General features: G+C 41.1%; 2 protein-coding genes and 1 non-coding gene across 7 annotated transcripts in view; all 3 read right to left on the bottom strand.

Moving 5' to 3' along the window:
* Positions 1 to 20: 20 nt before the first annotated feature.
* LOC103389609 (NACHT, LRR and PYD domains-containing protein 3-like) lies at positions 21 to 9,534 on the bottom strand. The gene is made up of 19 exons (XM_008325096.3): positions 9,180 to 9,534; positions 8,891 to 8,963; positions 8,579 to 8,732; positions 8,178 to 8,297; positions 7,831 to 7,932; positions 7,647 to 7,742; positions 7,365 to 7,440; positions 7,085 to 7,289; positions 5,192 to 6,980; positions 4,547 to 4,720; positions 4,285 to 4,458; positions 4,029 to 4,208; positions 3,393 to 3,566; positions 3,138 to 3,308; positions 2,540 to 2,716; positions 2,282 to 2,455; positions 1,577 to 1,750; positions 1,447 to 1,493; positions 21 to 1,229 (listed from the first exon to the last, which is right to left on the bottom strand). Exons 3-19 carry the CDS (start codon positions 8,719 to 8,721, stop codon positions 700 to 702), a joined length of 4,506 nt encoding a protein of 1,501 aa, XP_008323318.1. The 5' UTR covers positions 8,722 to 8,732; positions 8,891 to 8,963; positions 9,180 to 9,534; the 3' UTR covers positions 21 to 699.
* Positions 9,535 to 11,079: 1,545 nt separating this feature from the next.
* LOC103389607 (collagen alpha-1(XVIII) chain-like) overlaps positions 11,080 to 20,996 on the bottom strand; it is a 38,989-nt gene continuing 29,072 nt past the window's right edge. For 4 of the 5 annotated variants that reach the window (XM_025062118.1, XM_025062117.1, XM_008325094.3 and 1 more), the window contains 26 exons: positions 20,615 to 20,746; positions 20,117 to 20,179; positions 20,012 to 20,038; positions 19,791 to 19,889; positions 19,641 to 19,676; positions 18,634 to 18,717; positions 18,400 to 18,432; positions 18,254 to 18,289; positions 18,113 to 18,172; positions 17,582 to 17,659; positions 17,428 to 17,463; positions 17,275 to 17,328; positions 17,103 to 17,174; positions 16,924 to 16,989; positions 16,491 to 16,521; positions 16,000 to 16,053; positions 15,879 to 15,913; positions 15,668 to 15,793; positions 15,420 to 15,567; positions 15,264 to 15,328; positions 15,011 to 15,139; positions 14,356 to 14,388; positions 13,877 to 14,272; positions 13,578 to 13,775; positions 12,631 to 12,740; positions 11,080 to 12,539 (listed from right to left, as the gene is read on the bottom strand). In XM_025062118.1, coding sequence (XP_024917886.1) covers positions 12,326 to 12,539; positions 12,631 to 12,740; positions 13,578 to 13,775; positions 13,877 to 14,272; positions 14,356 to 14,388; positions 15,011 to 15,139; positions 15,264 to 15,328; positions 15,420 to 15,567; positions 15,668 to 15,793; positions 15,879 to 15,913; positions 16,000 to 16,053; positions 16,491 to 16,521; positions 16,924 to 16,989; positions 17,103 to 17,174; positions 17,275 to 17,328; positions 17,428 to 17,463; positions 17,582 to 17,659; positions 18,113 to 18,172; positions 18,254 to 18,289; positions 18,400 to 18,432; positions 18,634 to 18,717; positions 19,641 to 19,676; positions 19,791 to 19,889; positions 20,012 to 20,038; positions 20,117 to 20,179; positions 20,615 to 20,746 — 2,415 coding nt within the window. In that variant the 3' untranslated portion in view covers positions 11,080 to 12,325. The remainder of the gene's footprint in view (positions 12,540 to 12,630; positions 12,741 to 13,577; positions 13,776 to 13,876; positions 14,273 to 14,355; positions 14,389 to 15,010; positions 15,140 to 15,263; positions 15,329 to 15,419; positions 15,568 to 15,667; positions 15,794 to 15,878; positions 15,914 to 15,999; positions 16,054 to 16,490; positions 16,522 to 16,923; positions 16,990 to 17,102; positions 17,175 to 17,274; positions 17,329 to 17,427; positions 17,464 to 17,581; positions 17,660 to 18,112; positions 18,173 to 18,253; positions 18,290 to 18,399; positions 18,433 to 18,633; positions 18,718 to 19,640; positions 19,677 to 19,790; positions 19,890 to 20,011; positions 20,039 to 20,116; positions 20,180 to 20,614; positions 20,747 to 20,996) is intronic. The other variant, XM_025062115.1, reaches the window with a different exon arrangement.
* Positions 13,317 to 13,388, bottom strand: trnae-uuc (transfer RNA glutamic acid (anticodon UUC)). The gene has a single exon. It is a non-coding gene; the product is annotated as a tRNA-Glu (tRNA).

Below are 20,996 nucleotides of genomic sequence, written 5' to 3'. Positions count from 1 at the left end.
CAGACTGGCTTTCTAAAAAATAAAATCCATTTTATTTTATTATTACAAACTTGTATTTGGAATACATATACCAACAAGTATTAAATATACATAGAAATGCTTTGAATTAAAACCTTTCTATAAAGGTGCTACATGGTTCAGTTTAAGGTAGTATGGTTTTAATGTTAATGGACTTTAAAATAATTAAAGGAAGGATAGGTGAAATTGTTACTCTAGGATGAAGAGGATGAAAGTAGTTTGGCTGAGGCACCTAAAAAAGATGACCTTTGTAAATAAAAAACATTAACTGGTTGTTAATGTTTGGAAATGGTTAAATTTTGATGTGATCTTGGTGGTGTACAGCAACACCAGACAGCAGAGCTCAGTGTTTTTTTAGTCCAGGCAGATTCTTTGTGACCACAGTGCATTTTGGTATACTGTGGAAAATGTGACCAAGTTACAGGATTATACCTATAATATGTAAAGAACAACTTTCCTTTGTGGCAATGCCTGCAAAGCAAGAAGAAGAGCTGCACAATCTTCACAGACAAAGAGTACCAAAACAGAAATAATAATTTAACGTTAACAAAACATTAAACACTGATTACAACATGGTAAAGCCAACATTACCTCACACATGATCACTAACACCTGCTAATGAAGCTATAAAACGTAGCTTAAGCCAAACGGAGGCAGTTTAATAAAGTTTCCAGCCATTTCCTAACACAGTGTCACTGATGACTCCAGAGATAAGAACCCAAAGCCAGGGTACAGGGGTTCAATGAAGGTACTGGTGAAGGTGTACAAGTGAGTTAGCGAGTGAGCTGTGACATCATAGTAGGACAAAGTACCCGCAGACCAGTCCAGGTACACCCCCACTCTTCTAGAAACAGCGGAGGGATTCGTGAGAAGAGGTGTGCGTATGTTATTGTGCCAGGCGTAGTAACCTTTATCAGTCAACTCCAAACTCCACGACTTCTCGTTCCACCCTAGTCTGCTCCCGTCACGGGCACCCCTGCGTCTCAGACTCCAGTAAGTCACTCCTATATCCACGCCTGCTTCCCAGTCCACTTCCCAGTAACTGCGACTGGCCAAACCGGCCGTGCACAGCAGCTGGTAGCACCAGTCGAATCTGTCCAGGTGGTCGGGATAAGGCTGCTTCTCCACGGAGAGCATTACTTTTCGGTTGTCCTCGGCCAGCACAACATTTTTGTGGGCTGTGTTTGGATCCAGTGTGAGTTCACAGGCATCTGTTGGATATTAAGAAGTAAGAGGTTAGAAAGAAACAGACAGACGAAAGGACGGACTGGCTGATAAATGTCCATGGCAGGCATGGCATTCTGGGAGGAGTACAGCTACCCATAGCACCTGCTCTGCACTGTAATAAGTAGTGAAGGGGAATGGGCAGTATATAATTTAGCTGCAGTTGTCTTTCATAAATGGCTGTATAACCAACCACACACTTACACTTCTTTAGACCAGCCTTGAACCATTGCACGCCATTATAATCCACACTAGAGAAAAGAAAAGAAAGTCAAAAACAGCCTCAGGACATTTAAGTCTTTACTACACGGTCTTTTTAACAGGTCTCTTTTACCATAGAGATTCCAGTCTCCACTGTGGATCCTCCACTCTGTCTGAAAGCAGCTTGACTCCTGTTGGGCCCAGGTGGTTGTAGCTCAGGTCCAGTTCTCTCAGATGGATTGGGTTGCACTTGAAAGCAGCATTCAAAGAAGCCCCGCCCGCTTCCGTTATCAAGCAGCCTGACAGTCTACAAAAAAATGTAAACAATAAGTTTTCATGACGTGGATTTAAATACTTTTTGGTATGAGGAATAATCCTCTGTTATTTAGAAATAATTTGTTCTTCTATCTTATTCAAGCAATTCTTTGCAATTTGGCAAATTCCTAAAAGTTATTCCTTCTAACAATTTTTGAAGAGTGTTTGTTTAACACACTAAATTTAAAAATGATAAACAATCAATTAAGTAATATTAAAAAACATCTATATTTACAGTTTTTAAAAAATAAAATAAAGTGGATGATTAAATTAGCAGGGATTTTTTATTTTAAAATATTTCTAATATATTTAACTTTATATAATTTATATATTTATATATATACATGTATAGTATGTATATATGTATAATATATATAGTATAGTTTTATTCTCAAATTGCTTTTTGCACATTTTCTGCCTCTCACAGTTGTAGTAATTTTGTGAGGCACCTACAGTATCAATTTATGAACATTACATTGATCATTCAAGCACATTCAAGGACCCAGAAATAAACTGAAACAACCTCAAGAGCTCCAGCCTGCACTGTGGACTCTTCAGACCCACAGCCATAGCTTTAACCCCTGAATCCTGCACGTCATTGTTGCTGAGGTCCAGTGATTTGAGATTGGACATCGTGGTGCTGAGTACTGATGAAACATCCTGACAACATTTATCAGTGAGGCCGGTTTGACTTAACCTACAAACAAACAAACAAACATGTATTTAGATTATTTTCACTTCTCTAGTATAAGTTAAAGAGACAAACTGGAGATAACCTGACCCGAGAGTTTCCAGCCCACAGTGTGGAGCCTTCAGTGCAGCGAGGAGCAGTTTCATCCCAGAGTCCTGAATGTGGACATTGTTGTTGAGATGCAGCTCTTTGAGACCAGTAGACCTGGTGCTGAGAACTGATGCCAAAGCTTCACAGCTTTCCTCTGATATCCTGCAGCCACTGAGTCTGAGGAATTTGATCAGACATTGAAGATACTTAAATGAAATGTTATTCAGAAGGAAAACTGGGAAAAAGTGGAAAATGCACAAATATACAATGGAAAATATGACACTAAGTCATTTTACAAAACCTTTGCTACGACACCCGATTAATGCATAGCATTTCAAGTGTAAATTACTTAATTTAAAAAAATATATTGTACTTGAGTACCTTTGAACACAATCTTACACAAAAAAAAACCCTGCTAAATTGCAGGATTTGACTGATGGCCTTTCTGTACAGAGTTTAAACATCTCATGGAAAACTCTTGATGAGACCATGTTGATGACCATGTCGAGAATTTGATGGTAGCATCATTTTTTTCATCTTTTCAGGTGTGTGATGTAGGTCATAAGCAAAGACAAAAAAAAAAATTTCAAAGCCTGACCTAAGACTCATCAGAGAACTCTGTTGACTCTGCAGTCCTGCACAAATCAGCTCCACTCCCGAGTCCTGCAGGGCGTTGTTCCCAATGTCCAGCTCGTTCAGTCTGGAGCTCGGATTGCTCAGGAACAACATATCATGGCAGCATTTTTCTGTGAGGTTAGTTTGATTTAATCTGACAAAGACAAAGACAAAAACTTTACATTTGTTTTGCAATAAAATGTAACCTTTTATCCAAAATGTATCTCATTCCTCTAACCTGAGGGCTGAAAGTGCACAGTCGGGATTTGACAGTCCATTAAAAAGTGCAGTGGCTCCTGAGTCCTGCAGGTTGTTGTTGCTCAGGTCCAGGTGTCGAAGGCTTGACGTCTTAGAGCTGAAAATGGTTGCAAAGTCCTGACAGCACTCCTGTGTCAGTTTGGTTTGCGTCAACCTGGTGAAACAGTTTTTATGGCCTTCAAATTCAGGTTTTTCAGTAAAAGTTGGATTAAAATTACAGCCTAATTCATCAGGTACATCAGTTTAACATCGGGGTAATGCAAATATCCAATCACAACAACCTAATACATTAATGCATAAAGACATGAACGCGGTAGTTTGTGAAAAATTTTTAAAAAGTTTTCAGCATCTTCTAGAATCTACGCAAAAACAACTAACAAAATGATGCCCACAAAAACTAGATCCAGCAAAGTGCTAACAAAGTGTACCTCATATAAGGACTAATCATATTAAGCCAGAGGTCTTCAACAGGGGGTCTGGGACCAACAAGGGGTCCAGGAATCTACTGTGAGGGGGGTGTGAAAATACTGGTTTTAATCAACCAAATATTTCACATTCCCATCACCGGAGTTTGCATTTTTAGATATTGTGCAAAACTTAAAGAAATTAAATTCACCTTAAGGTTTCCAGTCTACAACTACTACTCTGAAGTGCAGCGGTGAAGTGTGCAACTCCAGAATCCTGCAGGTCGTTGTTACTCAGGTCCAGTTCCTTTAGAGAGGAGCAGGAAGATGTGGAGGAGAGAACGGCAGCCAGAACTTCACAGCTTCCCCCTGACAGGTTACAGCCAATCAGTCTGAAGAGGAGGAGTGTTTTAGACAAAGAATGCTGCCGACTCATTTGCAAGCATGTAAATCTTGATTCAGTCTAACCTGAGTGTTTGTAGAGTACAGTCTGGACTTTCCAGTCCTGCACACAACTGTGTAACGCCAGAGTCCTGCAGGTCATTGTAACTCATGTCCAGGTCTGTGAGACAAGACGACTTGGTCCTGAAGACCGGTGATAAGAGCTGACAGGAATTTTCAGTCAGATTGTTTTGGTTCAGTCTGGTTTAATGACAAAAATCCAGTATCAATATTAATTAAACCTGAGCAACTGATTACAACATTACGTTCACATTATAAAAAGACTGACCTCAGTTTTTCCAGCCTACAGTGCTGATCCTCCAGTCCAACAGCCAGCCTCTCTACACCTTCATCCTTCAGATTGTTGTTGGTCACATCCAGTTCCCTTAGGCTTGAAGAGGTGGAGCTCAGGATCGATGCCAGCACCTCTCCACTTCTTTCTGACAGCTTACATCCATTCAGACTACAGAACATACACAAAATTATGCAACTCATGTTCCTGTTACCTAAAATCAAAATTTAGATACAAAAATTTAAATGTTGATGGACATTTAAATGGTATTGGGACCGTTATTTACAACAGTCAGCAGTTTGGAGAAATTTAAACATCCAGTCTGGAGACTTTTTGTTCAAGAGACCTGAAGATTTGTTTCCTTTTAACCTAAAATGACCCTTTGCTAACCAGCAGAAAACAGAAGTGGCCATGTGTTTGCCTGTGGCTTCACACCAACACACTGCATGTCTATCTATTCAGCACAAAGCAGACAGATCAGGACTTCACCCATGTCAGTCTTTGACAAAAACCATTGTGACATTTCTAGACTATTCCATGTTTTGCAGTGGTGTGTAGCCAGATGCAAACCTTGGTGGTTTTGCAACAGATTTTAATTAATTATTGAAAAATATGGTTCCTACATTTTTTTGTCTTACTTACAAAGACTTGTTGGAGGCCTTTACCACAGGCAGCAGCCTCAGAAGACCCTCGTCTGAAGCCGAGTACTTCCTTAGCTCAAACACATCCATCTGTTTCTCTGACGTGAGAAGTATGAAGACCAGAGCAGACCACTGAGCTGGAGAGAGACTGGCCGTGACCAGGCTCCCTGAACTCAGGAACTGTTGAATGTCGTCCACCAGAGATCGATCGTTCAGTTCGTTAAGGCAGTGAAACAAGTTAATGCTTCTCTCCGGTGAAATGTTCTTCTTGATGGTGTTCTTGATGTAGTCCACTGTTTCCCGACTGCCGTGTGGGCTTGACTGTGTCATAAGTCCTCCTAGAAGACTCTGATTGGATTGCAAAGAAAGACCAAAGAGGAAGCGCAAGAACAAATCCAAGTGGCCATTTTGGCTTTGTAGAGCCTTGTCCACAGCACTCTGGAGGAGATATGATAGTTTGGATTTGTCCTTCAGCAAATGAGACCACCAGGCTTTGGTCTGAGAAAACAGATTGGTGCCAGATTCAATGAAAGATATGAAGACATAAAGAGCAGCCAGAAACTCCTGGATGCTGAGATGAACAAAACAGTAGACCTTTTTCTCAAACAACCCTTTTTCTTCTTTAAAGATCTGAGTAAAAACCCCTGAATACACAGATGCTGCCGTGATGTTAATGCCACACTCCTTCAGGTCTGACTCATAGAAGATCAGGTTTCCTCTTTGAAGCTGCTCAAACGCCAGTTTTCCCAGAGACCGAACCATCTCCCTGTTCCCTGGATTCCACTGAGGACCTTTCCCAAGTTCTTCATGGAACTTGTAGCACCACAGTTTTGCTTGAACCACCAGGAAGTGGATGTACATCTCAGTGAGAGTCCTAGGAAGCTCTCCTCCATCTTTTGACTTCAACACGTTCTCCAGAACTGTGGCTGTGATCCAACAGAAGATCGGGATGTGGCACATGATGTGGAGGCTGCGTGACCCTCTAATGTGGGAGATGGTTTTGTTGGCCTGCTGCTCATCCCTGAACCTCTTTCTGAAGTACTCTTCCTTCTGTGGGTCAGTGAAGCCTCTGACTTCAGTCATCACATCAATGCACTCAAGAGGGATCTGACTGGCTGCTGCTGGTCTTGTGGTTACCCAAAGATGTGCCTCGGGAAGCAGTTTGCCCCTGACGAGGTTTGTCAGCAGAATGTCCACTGAGGTGGACTCTGTGACATCAGTCAGGACCTCAGAGTTGTTAAAGTCCAGCAGAAGGCGACACTCGTCCAGTCCATCAAAGATGAACACAGTCTGAAACTTGTCAAAGCAACAGATTCCAGAATCTATGGTCTCACCAAAGAAGTGTTGCAGAAGTTTCAGCAGGCTGTATTTTTGACCTTTCAGCAGGTTCAGCTCTCTGAAAGTGAATGGGAAAATCAGGCAGATGTCCTGATTGGATTTGTCCTCAGCCCAGTCGAGAGTGAACTTCCTTGTTAGAACAGTTTTCCCGATGCCTGCCACTCCTTTTGTCATCACCGTCCTGCATGGATAAGCTTTTCCCGGATATGTTTTAAAAATGTCTTCACATCTGATCCTGGTTTCTGGTCCTGCTAGCTTCCTATATGCTGTTTCAATTTGTCGGACCTCATGTTCTTCGTTGACCCCCTCACTTCCTCCCTGAGTGACATAGAGCTCGGTGTAGATGTCATTCATGAGAGTTGGGTTGTCTCTGTTGTCAACTCCCTCAAACAAACACTGGAATTTCTGCTTTAGAATGGATTTGAGTTTAGCCTGGTACGCAGCAGGAGTTGCTTTGGGAAAGAAGGAAGCAACAGTGAGAAACCAGCACTAGAATGAAGGGAAAATTGTATTATTTTTATTTTTTATACAAGGTACATGCATTCAGACATCTTACTGTTCTGTAGGGAGTCAGCCAGATTCTCCTGCTTCATCCTCCTAAGGAAGACCATTGCGATCTCCCTTACCGCTTTCTTGCCGACTTTTATCTCTTCTTCCTCCTCCTCATTAAACTCGCAGACATCAATATTGCCCGACTTTAAAGACTTTTGGATCTCCCTCAGTTCATTTTTCACAAAACTGAATATGTTCTTTTCCAGCAGCTGGAAAACAAAAAACAATTCTCATATTTTCTTCAGTGACAACAACCAACAACTAACTAAGGTTTATTTACAAACCATAAATACGGCATCTGTGTCAGTTTGATGATCCAGGAGACTCTCACTGTGAGCTTCTACAGATCTCTGCTCTCGTCTGTGGAAGACAAACGGTCAAAAGCAGTTAATAAGTATTAAATAACAGCTGCAGTGTACAGTTTGTGTACAATAACTAACATGATTTAACTAAAGAGACAGTTCTCCATTTCTGTGGTCTCATGGTTTTTTCTTCTTAACGTCCCTTTATCTCCATTTTAACACTAGACCAATCAATGAAAATCCAAGACCTGCACTGGATCTTACTTTGTATCTTGTAGATTTATTAAGCAAGACATTGACGTGTCACTCTTCATGGACACTCCACTTGGAACAGCACAGTCTGCTCTGCTCTTCTCTGTCCTATAACAAAGACAGATGAAAAAAGTAAGTTGTGCAGCTGTAACCCTCGACGATCTGTGTTTTTGCGCCCACAGGTTTAGTGACTGACCTGGTTTTGGTAGCTTGTCCGTGTAAAGAAGCAGGTAGTTTCATACATGCGTCACTGTTTATGGACACACCGCTCAAAGAGTCCAGGGTCTTTGACTGTTTCCTGAACATTGTTCCCAAGAACATTTTAAGTTGAAACAATGATTGTAGCATTAATAATATGGAAGAGTGACACATTTTGGTTTAAAGCCTTATGTCTGCAGGATGGAGCAAGACTGTCCAAATAAATTCATGGGCAAAGAATTTAATGTAATTTAATTTAATTTAATTTCTGACCAACGTAGTTCTGGCATACTTTGCTTTTAAACCTACACAATCTTTATGGTGAATACAAACGTATTTACTCACTCTTTTTTGGTGCATTGTCCTTGAAAAGCAAGAGGTTGCTCCATTGAATGATCACTAGTCATGGACACACAACTAGGCACAGGGGGCGCTGGTCTCTCCTGCTGCTCCCGTAGCTTTGGGCTACAATACAATGAAACACAACAAACAAAAAATAGATTTAAAAAATAGTCATAAATGAAATCTTCTTTTTATACAGGTGGCAGGGAGGGGGGAGCCAGTCCTAGCAGACTATGGTTGAGGGCTACAGATGGCAGGGCCACATACTGAATAGAGACAACCATTCAGAGCCAGGCTCAGACCTCTGGTCATCAGTTATGTCCAGGGATCAAAGTGGAAATGTTCTTGCTGTAAGACAAGATCACTGCGGACTCCCAGAGAGAGTTACTATAACATGACCTCACCTGTGATCTTCCGTCCAGTCATGTTCTCCACATGGAGATGTTGTCAGAGAGAAGATCACCCCAGTATGATTCATATCAGGCACATCCATACTGGCAGCAGATGATTGGATCAGGTGAGAATAAAACTCTAACTCTGTGGTCATACAGGTGTTGCCTATGGTCAGAGAAAGACATGAACAACCCAGCTCATGACACCATGCTCAGAGTGGAACACAGAGGTGAAGAAGTTAAACCAAAGAGCTTGTGAGGAACGGTGAAGTCAACACTCAGAAACTCATGAGAAAACATCTCCAGAAATGTAATGGGACTGACCTAAATCCCAGAGGAAATCCTGAATCTTGAATCCATCTGAAGCACAAGGTCAATGTCAGAGGATCGATTCAATCTGAAAGTATGCAGAAAATCTGATAAAGAAGGTATGTCTTGCTCACTCGTGCTTAACAGAGTCAAACAACACAGTAACACATTCTTGCAGGTAAAACAAAACACAATCATCTGTTAGGATAACAGAATTGATACTTCTCTTACATCACCCAAAGCCACAAAACACTCACTTACACTATAAATACTTTAAACAAAAGTAAAGTTTGTTTTACTGTACCTTCATCATGGTAATCCTCAACACAGAAATGAAACGAGCTTCAAATTATTGCTCAAGGAGCTGCGCCCAATCCATGTTTACAGTAAATGTGTTCAGTCAAAAAAGGCTGCACTGGCACACCGCACCAACGGTGACACACCTTGCGTGTGTAGGCGTGTGTTTCGGCACCCTGGTCCTAAGGTCACACCCTGCAGGTTTCTATGAGATCTTGATCAGCTCCTCCTGACTGACGCTCCAGTCAAGAGTTTTTACTCGAAATGAAATCAGCTGTAGGAAAAATGAACTGGTTTCCTGTCACTGTGGTTGAACTAGAATTAGCCTAAAGGCATGACACACACACACACATACCCTCATGAGGGAGGAGCTGTGAGATGATGTTTTTACTTTCACTTTACCAAATGGAAAAAACCAGGATGATGAAAGCACTCCAGTGACGGAGGAAGAGGGAAAATAATGTTGAAACATGTTTTTGGAGGCAGGTGTGAGAGTTGGGGGTCTTTTATATTTGGTCCTGTGAAAAATGTCTGTTTTTGTTTTCTGTGTTGTTAACTTGGTAGCTATTATCTGGAGTGCAGTGTCGTTGTCCTTTACAATAGGACAACTTCAGTTTTAGTTATTTTATTTATTTTAATTTCTTAGTTTTGCTAGCTAACCTGCATTTTCAACGTCCTTTTGCTAAAAATACACTGTATATAAAAATCTCCTGTCAGGTCTATGGTTTATACACTGTAATCCTATTTTATTCTTTGTTTTTTGTGTATTATTTATGCTATTCAGCATGTCTGTGCCCTGTTAGGCATTACATTTGTGGTCTTGTGCATGTTTTTCCTGCTACATTTTTATTCTCGGTTTATGCAAGCTGTCAGTGCCTGAACTGAAAGATGACATCAATACTATATCCAGTACAATTTGAGCTTTGCCTAAAAAACAGTAATAGCAATTTTAGTCATGTATGTTAATTTATACAGATTTAGACAGAATTTAAGACTAAAAGTTTCCAAAAACTCACAAAGCCAAGACATGTGTCGTGACTTTGAATAGACTGTGAAAACAAATTTTCAGGGACACAGTAAAACAATCACCTTGAGCTCTGTGCGGGTTTTTAGTTCAGTGATGAACATGTGAGCTGTGGAGGCACAGAGCTGAGTCACAAGAGAGCATGGTTGGAAAACAAACATTCCTCTGGAGAGATGTTGAAGAGGAGGAAACAGAAGGGGAGGGGGGAGGACTTTCAGTCAGTGGACCAAATGTCACCAGAATTCATCAATGACAAATGTACAACTACCATGTTTTGAAGGTTTGTACCCACATGACCCTGATACATGGAACTGAGGTCTGTGACACGTGACAAAAACAAGTTTGGACAAGAAGTGAAATCACAAGTAAAATGGTAACAAGTGTTTTATGAAGGCCAACTTCAGGGTTTAACCAATACTTTCAGCACTTCCTTTTTTCCACCACACATTATTTCCTTATTTTAGGGTCAGCCAAAAGAACATGGTACAAGGTTATTAATAACCACCATCACTTCTTCACATGTTTCTGACTCATTTGTGTATTAAAGTAACTGTAAATATTATAATGCCTGGAAAGCTTGTTTTCATGTCTAAATAGCTTTAAAATAACATTTTGTTTCACAGCTCACTATAAAGTGTAAAAAAACAAAAAGTAAATGGGGAAATATGGGATATGTTGAGCAATGTCCAGTGCAACCCTTCTGCTCACTGTACACTGAGACTTCAGTATTGAAGTTTGAAAAAAAAGTTTCGAAAAAACACTGCTGATTTTCGCAAGCAATACTTCCAATGAGTGACAGCGTGAACATATACCATGCTGAACCACATGTCGTGGAGTTAGTAAGACAAATAATAAGACAATGAGACAAAAGAACATCACACCCTTATGTGAAAATGCAAACTCACATCTTCCGTCACTTTATTCACTGAGAGGCAGATTTTTTTTAAAAAGAAAAGTCACTCACAAAAACAGTCAGTCAGTCATTTTGCAGTACTATGTAGCCACCCTGTCCCTGCATCTGTTATCTTGTGTTAGTTTTGTTTTGTCTTTTAGAAAGATGAGGTTTCACTTGTTTCTTTCCTGTGCTGCTCTCGAATTTAATAGAAAAACAACTAACAAACACCAGTGCATACAACAAATTTGGCTAAATGTTTGCAGGTCTATGTACATCAATTGTATTTGGTTGTGCAGAAACTTTGCATGCTAACAAAATCTGGAAGAAAGGAAATCTGCCGGGAAATTAGCTTGTTTGCAGTTTTGCCGTACATGTCCGTCTCTGTGAAAACACTCATATCCCACATTAAAGGTAAACCAGAGCAAGCGCAGTTTATAAAAAATAAATATCCCTTTGTTATTGCTCAAAAGTACCACTTGGAGACCACCCCAGAGAAGACAGTAGCAAAGGGGAAGAAACTAGTGCTAGGGTTTACAGATGTCACTCGAGAGAAGAAGAAGAATTATATCATTATAATGCAACAGCTAAAAAAAATTACTTGAGTATTTTACTTACCCAATGTTTCAACTGAAGCACAGGAAAACATATGTTTTATATAAATCAAACTAAATGTGGTGTTAAAGATCCCGGACAACTTGTTTTCACGTCTTAACACTGTTGTAACATGACAGAAAGACTAACAAAAAAATGGAATGTCTGTATGTATTTCCTCCGTGTCACTCTAAGCTTTTTACACCACCATATTACTGTCACTTAGATAAATCTTAAGAATGCAAATATGGGACATGTAAATGGTACAGGAAGACATGACAACGTCTTCAGATTTACACTTGAATAAATCAGTCAGAATATGAGACTTAACTTGATCGACTTCTTCTTGTTACTAAGAAGAAAACGTGCCCTAAAGTATATTGTAACACTTGACAGAAAAAAGGCACAACTTGTGTTTTGCCTGCAAGACAACGTGTTATTGTGTGTGTGTAACCAGAGCTTAAACTCAGGCTTGACACATACTCTAATCCTGTGTAACACCACGTAAGACTGGCTAACAAACATGGAGATAATAATAAGATAAGAAACCTATTTACAGAGCACCACATGTATGGATTAAAGACAGATAAAAGTGATTGTGTGGACAGTGGAGACGTGTATGTGTGTCTCTGTGTGTGTGTGTCTATCTCTTGGCCTGGCCGACGTAGCTGTTCTCTATGCACAGCACCACCAAAGAGCTGGAGCAGCTGCTGGAGCTCTGCTCCAGAAGATTCCCATTATGAAGTGATGAGGCCATGCCACTCACGGCGTGGTCACCAACCCTCCACGTCTCACAGTAGCCGTCCATGTGTTGGTGACCCGCACTGGTCGACCCGTGCCAAATCATCTTCTCAGGCCTGGAAAGAAAAAAAAAACACACAGATAGAGTTAGTACATACTTTTATTTTGTAAATGAATGTGTGCTCTGGTGTTGTTATAAAGTATCACCATGTGCTGTCAGTGAGGACGTTTTTGCCGTCGAAGGAGTAAATGGGCACATTCTCCTTCATCGTGCCGTGGTTGAAGATGGAGTTCCAGCTGTCGAACAAAACCTCATCCTGAGAGACAAGAGACAAAGAGCTCAGTGAGAAAAGTGGGAACAGAGCATGTGTTTCTCTCTTTCTTTTCTGGAACTAAAGTCCTGGGCCATGAGTGGAGAGCTGTGGTAGGTGAACTCTGTAACTGGGTCAAAACTGAGTTCTCTTGATTTCCCATTGGATTAAGGAAATGTATCTCATGGCAAAATTAGCTGAGCAAGTTGTCCGTTGAGGAGAACAGGCTTACAGTAGGTAACACTGTATACAAGTCTGAGAACCCACAGATTTGTGGTGCTGTACACTTTGATATGATAAAGTATATCATTAAATGTCATTAACTCAACAAACGTAGCACTATAAAAACCCAGTAAAGCACATAAACCAAAGCAACTTAAAAAAAATCATTATTTAAATTTGTACTATATTGATCCCATTTTTGGAAAATTGTTGTGTTAGCAGCAGATATGTTGTTAACATGCTGCCCCTAGCATGCGCCAAGCATGTGGTTTCTCTGGGAATAAACCCCAGGACTCTCAGCTATCCGCTTCCAAGACAGACGTGCTAACCGCTGCATTGCGGAACTGCCTAAAGATGTAATTCCCATACCGGGAGTTGAACCCGGGCCGCCTGGGTGAAAACCAGGAATCCTAACCGCTAGACCATATGGGAAGTTGGGAAATCCTAGAAAGAGGTAGGTGAGAATATAGAGATAATACAGGCTGAGGGCAGCCTCAACAGCCCATCATACTGTGAACAGATGTCTACTATAATTGACTGGGGTATTTTCATTTGAATAATAACTCACAATTCATGAATTTTAGTTTAAATTGATCACATTTTTTTGCTATAAAAAAGTACCTTCAGGTTGACTATTGGCATACGGTCCCTGTCTGCCCTGCGCACGATGCTCTGGAGATCTTGTAGTCTTGCAGAAAGGAAGGCCCGGAATGTACCCTTCATACCGATAGCCTGAGCCTGGGTGAAGCACAGGAAGTCTGCCCCGCGGATGCCTTTCATGAAGCCCGTCTGGGGGCTGTTCAGAGCGATCAGGTGGAGCTGTGGAAACACCAGAGTGATGACTCGAGATCTTGGTATGTTGGAGGTATGCTGTTAAACTGAAGTTTGTGGGGAAGACATTTAAAAGTGGTCTTTCTTACGCCTGGACCTGACGCGTGGTGGTGGACCGGAGTCTGAGGAACAGGCGGAGGTGGTCTACGGTAGGAAGTGACCAAGTATCGGCCATCTGGGTAGACAGGGCGGGGCTGGGTGGTGTAAATAGAATATCTACCATCTGGATGGTTTATTCTTTCAGAGTAACTTGGATATCTTGGATCAGTTGGTGAAGGGTAATGTGGATTTGGCTGGTACCACGGGTCAGGGTTGACTGGCACTCTGGGATGTGTATGTGACGGCTGTTGAGGTTCTGCGTGTGTGGAGTGATGGACATCGGGCTGGGAGAGACTGTCGGTTGGACTTTGGGCGTTGGTGTCGGTGTGGTGTTCAGGGGAGTAGGGGACAACAGGAGGCGGGTTCACAGCTGCAACTTCATTGTCCTGTGAATAATAGTGAAGATGTTTTATATAATTAGTTTATTGTCTGGTACTGCAGAAGAAAAAAGGGAAAAAATGACACTCACATCATCTCTGGTCAAAGGAATGTAGCTGCCAAGCTGGAGAAGGAAGAAGACATGTCTGTCACTCAGTCAGAAACAAGAAACTCAACTCTATTGAAAGATGTTAGAATGAAACCATTAAACCTTATTCATTCATCAGGTGGTAGTGATGATGAAATATAGATGAAATGTTCTTTATCTACAGGGGTTTGGAGAAGAATACAATTCCCCCGCATGGGTGTGTATCATACTCACAAAGACACATGAGTATGACACATACTCACACGCCACCAGGGCAGTGGTGGCTTAGTGGATAAGGAAGAGGACTTGGGTCTGGAAGGTTTCAGTCCACCAGCTGCCAAGCTGTGTGCAGTGGTGTGCTGTTTCACAATGACAAGTAGTTCACTTTCCTTTCCTACTAGGATGATGCATCACCGGCCTGTTTTACAGCAGCTTTGTAGTTCTTTAAGTGAAGTGCCATGCTGCTTTGCCTCGAGAAAAAAATTTAGACTTGTGGCCAAAAAACTCAAGAATATGAAAGTTATTGTTTATCTATGACCTGTATAGGATCCAAACCGAAGGCTTGTGGATTGTTTCATATATATTTAATATATTTTTTGAGAGCTAAATCCCTGCCTGGCTTGTTGATGTAGATACTTTGTAGTTATGAACTTCTCACCTGCACTTGTCGAATGCCATCCCTCACACGTAAATACAGATCTGTTTGATCTAGAATGTACACCAGAGATCCCTCAGGCTGTCGTCTAGCCGTGGCTGTCATGATGTCATAAGACCTCAACACGGTCACCTTCATGGAGAAAACAGAGGGCCAGACTTGGAACCGTTTGTTCTACATGGCTTCATTTCTAATTCAAATAAAAATATTTCCATGAAAGTACAGTAATTAGAGTAATTTTAAGTAGTTTCCTCACCCCAGATGAGAGTCCAGGCAGTCCTGGAACTCCAGGTGGTCCCTGTGGCCCCGGAATATTGATGGCTTTGACCGAAAATGATGAGTTTTAATGAGAGAAAACTGATACAAAAAAATGATACATCCTTCTGGAACATTAGGGTTTACTAAGACTCACTTTGTGTGCCCCCGTAAGGTCCAGACACAGAAGGTCCTGGAGGACCAGGCGGCCCTGGAGGCCCTGGCTGCCCATCATAACCTCTGCCTGGTGGACCTTGTGGACCCTGAGGGCCTGGTGGACCAGCAACAGAGTCACCAGGAGGTCCCTGGTGGAACAAGGTGCAATAACACTTCAGATAAGGTCCTTTAGCACAAACCATAAACAAATAATTCGTAAAATAATTTAAGTATATGTTATATTCATACCGGAGGTCCAGGGCGTCCTGGAACACCCACTCCACTCCCACCATAGCGGGGGTCATAATATCCTCCTCCAGGTTCTCCTTTCTCTCCTTTGAACCCAGGGCTGCCTTGGTCACCTTTCAACTCATTCTGAATCACAAATGTTGGAGAAATGACAGTAAGTCATTATTCCCATCTTTGGACATCATTAGATAAATAAATCTGTGATGCTCACCTTCAATGTGTAAAAGTCATAAGTGGCTCCAAACCCTACAAGACAAACACAAATAGTCCCACTTTACCATGGTACTATTGTTGAAAATATTCGAGTGCAGATTTATGAACATTTCAGAAACCTGGGATTTGAAGAATTCCCGGCGGTCCGCGGTCACCTTTCTCTCCTTTCAGACCTGTGTGTGGACATTCATGTACTTTTAGACCTACAGTATATTTGTACTAACTAATAACTACAGTGATATGAGGTCAATTTGACACATTAGAATCTGTTAGTGGTGGTAAATGAGAATGTTTTATACCAAGAACAAAAGTGGATTGATTCTTTAAAAATACAACAAAACCATTTTTATTTTCACACCTGATATTATCTAAATCTGTCATCAGCAAACCTGCCTAGAGAGGAATGTTCCAGAACACTACATCAGAACTCTGTTTGTTGTCTTACTTTTAACTGATCCAAAATTTTTAGTAAAATGTTTTAGTAAAAAAACCCCACTTGTTAGCTTAGCATAGGAAAATAAACTGTAACAAATATTCAATATATTTTTTTCTAGTAACCTTTCTTTCTAATCCATCTACTATTGGAATTTTCAGTCAGAAGTCCCCTTACCATAATAGTATCTGGAATCTTCATCATGTCCCTGCAAAGAAAAGACAAAGATGACCCATCACCAACCTTCACAAAGCCAGTGATAATTACAGCATTATGACAATATTGACAACTCATATATGAGTTTTCTTCATTGGTCAGAGGAAAGGCTTGTAGTTATTCTTTATTGTAAGGGACAAACTACAATATCATTAGTTAGAATAACACGAATGTTGTATAGATTGGTTTGTTGTCTACACCATCATTAGTTGTAACATTTCTAGAGGTGTACTGCTCCCTTTTACAGTATGTCATTGCACAGGGAATTCTGTGTTCAGAGCACTTCCTTAGAGAGAGAGAGGATGATCAATATGTTTTGTGTTTATGATCAATAACATAAAATATCTGAATTCTAGAACAGTAACAACTTTGAAGTGCTGGTAAATGTTCTTACTCCAAGTCTAGAGGCAGAAGCCGGAGGTCCAGGAGGTCCTGGAGGCCCTGGTGGACCTGGAGGACCCTGGAACAAGACAAACAGTGTTTATTGAGTGTATGTTGAGGGACATAAAGAAAATAGATGTGTTGAATCAAATCATTTATCTTAACGTTCATAAGATCATCAAAGGGTCTTACTGGGTACACATATCCAGATCCTGTGCCTGAGTCTCCCTTCTCTCCTCTGGCACCATTCAGTCCTGGTCTTCCCTACAGTCAAACAAACAAGCCGTATATCCTTTAATAGCATACACTGGTGAACAGGAGTATGTTATGCTCAAGGTGTCATGTGAGAATTAAACAAAGTTACTGGACGTCCTGGAAGACCAATCTCTCCTTTCTGTCCTGAAGGACCAACTGGTCCCTGGGGGGAAAAGGGACATACATAATTTTTCATACAAACCCATGCAGTGACATTAGGCTATGAAATATGAGTCATCGAGAAAAGATAAATGATACGCACTGGAGGTCCCACCGGTCCAGGAGGTCCCATCTCACCCTGTTAAAAAATGCAAACCATACAATGTTTGTGTCTGTTTGTTTTTTTTTGAGCAAAACAAAAGAACATTGTCCTGTTGATGTTTATATTTGTGGTCATAATAAATCAAAGCTCCTACCGGCTGTCCTGCAAGTCCACCAATGTACAATGGTCTCCCATCAGGCCCCATGATAACACCGGGTTCACCTTTCTGACCCTAAAAGTTAAACATGATTTATTTAATCATTACATTTTCAGAATCGCAATCTAGAAGAGTAAATATCTATAATAATAATAATAATAATAATAATAATAATAATTGTGAACTAATATGGGGTGTTACTAGGGCAGGCGTAGGCAAACTAAGGCCCGGGGGTCAGATGTCAAACCTTTCCAAATTATTTAATTTATTTATATTATCATTATATTTCTGCCTTTTCCCTGAAATACCCACGTTTCTCCAAAAGATGGCGTAGACAATGATAAAAGCATTTTAGCATTTTAGCCTTTATGCATGACCCAGGCGTCAAAATGTTTGACCACACCTGTACTGGTGTGTTAATAAGGTAGGTATACAATGGTGAATTCATCAATGGTCTTGATTTTACAAGCTGGCGTTTTACAGGAAAACCATGTCAGATTATGTCGTCTAAGAAACACATTCATGTACCTTAGGTGCATATCCTGGAGGACCTGTATCCCCTCTGTCTCCTTTTGGTCCCATGGGCCCCTGATACAAACAATAACTTGTGAATGGCCTCAGTTAGTGCGTGTTTACTGTATCAACATGTGATGGTAATACTGTACATACTGGAAATCCTGCTCGTCCTGGAGTACCAGGCCCTCCCTGTAGAACGCAGAATAGCGCAGCATGAAAATAAAGATCTTACCACGACAGTTTACTGAGGTTTGCAGAAAGGGAACACTTGTTTACGCAGCCAACTGGCGTGCACTCACCTGTGACCCTTCGTTCCAATAAAGGTCGTTATACTAAAGCGAGACAAAGTTAGGTCAGTTAGTGAAGGGGTGAACACACAAACCAGCAAAGCCGTGACTGTTAGTGATTATGAGTTACTCAAACAGCAAACAAGAGTTCTGAACAGGTGATTTAGACAATCAACAGCTGCATGGCAGGGCATTCATGTGCAGGTTAATCTCTCTCTGTGAGGTGATTCTGTCTAAATGGCTCACATCGCCTGTCTGGTAGACAATCTCCCCTGGAGGTCCTGGGGGTCCTGGAGGCCCTGGAAGTCCACCATCTCGACCTGGAAGACCCTGTTAGATGAGGGGAGAGAAAATAATCCATAAGACATTGGAAATGGAAATGTTTTTGGAGTAATATGGTAAAGGAGAAAATGCCCATCTGAGACTACAGCAAATGTAAGGCATAATCTACCAAGAACAATGAGACAGGCTCATCACAGGAACCATTCACACACAATTTCACACCAGTGATTAATTCAGAAACATCAAGAAATGACTGTGATTGATCTCAGCTACCAAGACCATTGAAATCCTACATTTGGACTCCAAAGACAACTCCTCCACAAAAGACCCCTATATGGGATTCAGGCCCTTGACAGTGGTGTATGTCTAATTTAAAACACAACTGAAAACACAAGTGCAAAAACAGGCAGTGAAACCCATGTCTTGTACACACAGTTAACAGGATGTGGCGCCATAGTGGTTTCCATTGCAGTCTAGTCTTGTCTGGGCAAAGAAACAGAGTTCATGACTTAAGAGGGATTTTTATTAATTAACAAATGAAACACACCTTTAACTACAGTGCCAAACAGCACATTATACAGCTAAAGGTCATTAGTTTCACCTGAGTTAATGTGTGAATGACACCGTTACTGCGTCCTCAGGCAGAAACCATCTGCGTCATTTCTTAGAGGCCATCGCTCAACAGAAGGAGGTGGATTAAGACATCTATAATCAACTGCCTACAACCTGCATCAAAGTTCTGTAACAAAAACCTCAAAAACACCCAAAGCCAGGCAGAGCTCTTCGAAGATAAATAGGCTTTTAGGTATCTAACCCCAAAGGCTGTCACAGATTACACGTGCAGATTACAAATAAATGAGATTGAATCTCTGGGAGGAGTTAGATGAGTATAATAGTTTATAACAAATGTTAATCACAGGGCTGAAACATTTTCTTAATTATGGAAAATAAACTTTTTGCACGTAACTCACCATCTGGCCTTTTTCTCCGGTGTCTCCCTTGTCACCCTTGACATGAAGATTAATGAGTAAAGTGAGGAGAAAACAAATACATTTACTGGTGTCAAACAGTGAGAAAACAGTGAAAACATTAAAGAAAAGCAAGGTTGTCTGGTCACATACACGTGGTCCTTCTGCTCCGTCTAAACCTGGAAACCCAGTTGGTCCTCTTGATCCTTCATCTCCTTTCTGTCCATTAATGCCTGGTAAACCTGGTTTACCCTGAATGTCACAATAATATATAAAAAAACAAAAAAAATTTACCAAGTGACTCTCTCTACCAAGTGAATAATATATACTGCTGGTCTTTAGAATGAAGTGATTAAGTGAGTTTTTCTACTTACAGGTAGGCCTGCAATACCAGGAGGACCCTGAAAGACATTGGGGGACCACAGTGTGAGACGTTACGTATTGGCAGATGTTCAATGCCTATGTAAATTAATCAGTACCTGTGGTCCTGGTGGACCTGCAAGACCAAGGACACCACTGGTCTCATATCCTTCATGGTCACTCTGTAAATAAAAGATTTGGAACAAAAAACAGTAAATGAGATTAAAACTGAGAAAAAAAACAAACAAAAACAAAAAATTCACAGCATCTCTGAATACACTAGATATTTTAAGGAAGTGTAAATGTTTGGTTCCCTACATGCGGTTACAGAAAATTGCATCAGTTTGAAGACCTTTTTAGTTCAATTCACAGATGTATTTCCTTTTGTCTTGGAATATCCCTGTGTTAATGTGAGGAAAATAAACTTGTCTACTTTTCCTCACTGTGGTTTGGGTTGAGCTCACACCTGTACACTTCCTGCCAAACCATTTCCCACAGAGCATTAACGACATAAGTACACAAATAAAACAAACCAAACATATAATGGTTTGAAAACAATGGTACCTGGACAGCACTATTACCACCTTCACTGGTACTTTTAGGATCTGTCTACTTACAATTCCAACACGATAAGGGGGTCCTGGCGGTCCAGGAGGTCCTGGAGGACCCACAGGTCCCATGGGACCTGGAAGCCCCGCGAGCCCCATCTGTCCAGGCAGACCAGTCTGTCCTGGTTCACCATGAGCCCCCTGACAAAAACATCTGGTTATAAAGAAGAACATGTCCAGCAGAAAGAGGTAAAGAAAAACAGAGGTGAAGAACAAGTCACACAACACAGACAGAGAAAGACAATTTCTAGTGGCAGATTAGTTGAGAAAAGTTAAGCTGTTGAAAAAGGAGCAGACACCCTGTTTTTGCGACCCGTTTACACACCGTAGAGGATGGAGCAAAGTAAGAGAATAGGTCCGTGAAAAAGCTGGAGTCTTGTGCGATTGGCTG

The sequence above is a fragment of the Cynoglossus semilaevis genome, chromosome 14 (assembly GCF_000523025.1).
Source record: "Cynoglossus semilaevis isolate Cse_v1.0 chromosome 14, Cse_v1.0, whole genome shotgun sequence".
In the NCBI taxonomy this organism is placed as follows: domain Eukaryota; kingdom Metazoa; phylum Chordata; class Actinopteri; order Pleuronectiformes; family Cynoglossidae; genus Cynoglossus; species Cynoglossus semilaevis.
This window is presented reverse-complemented; position numbering and strand designations above follow the sequence as displayed.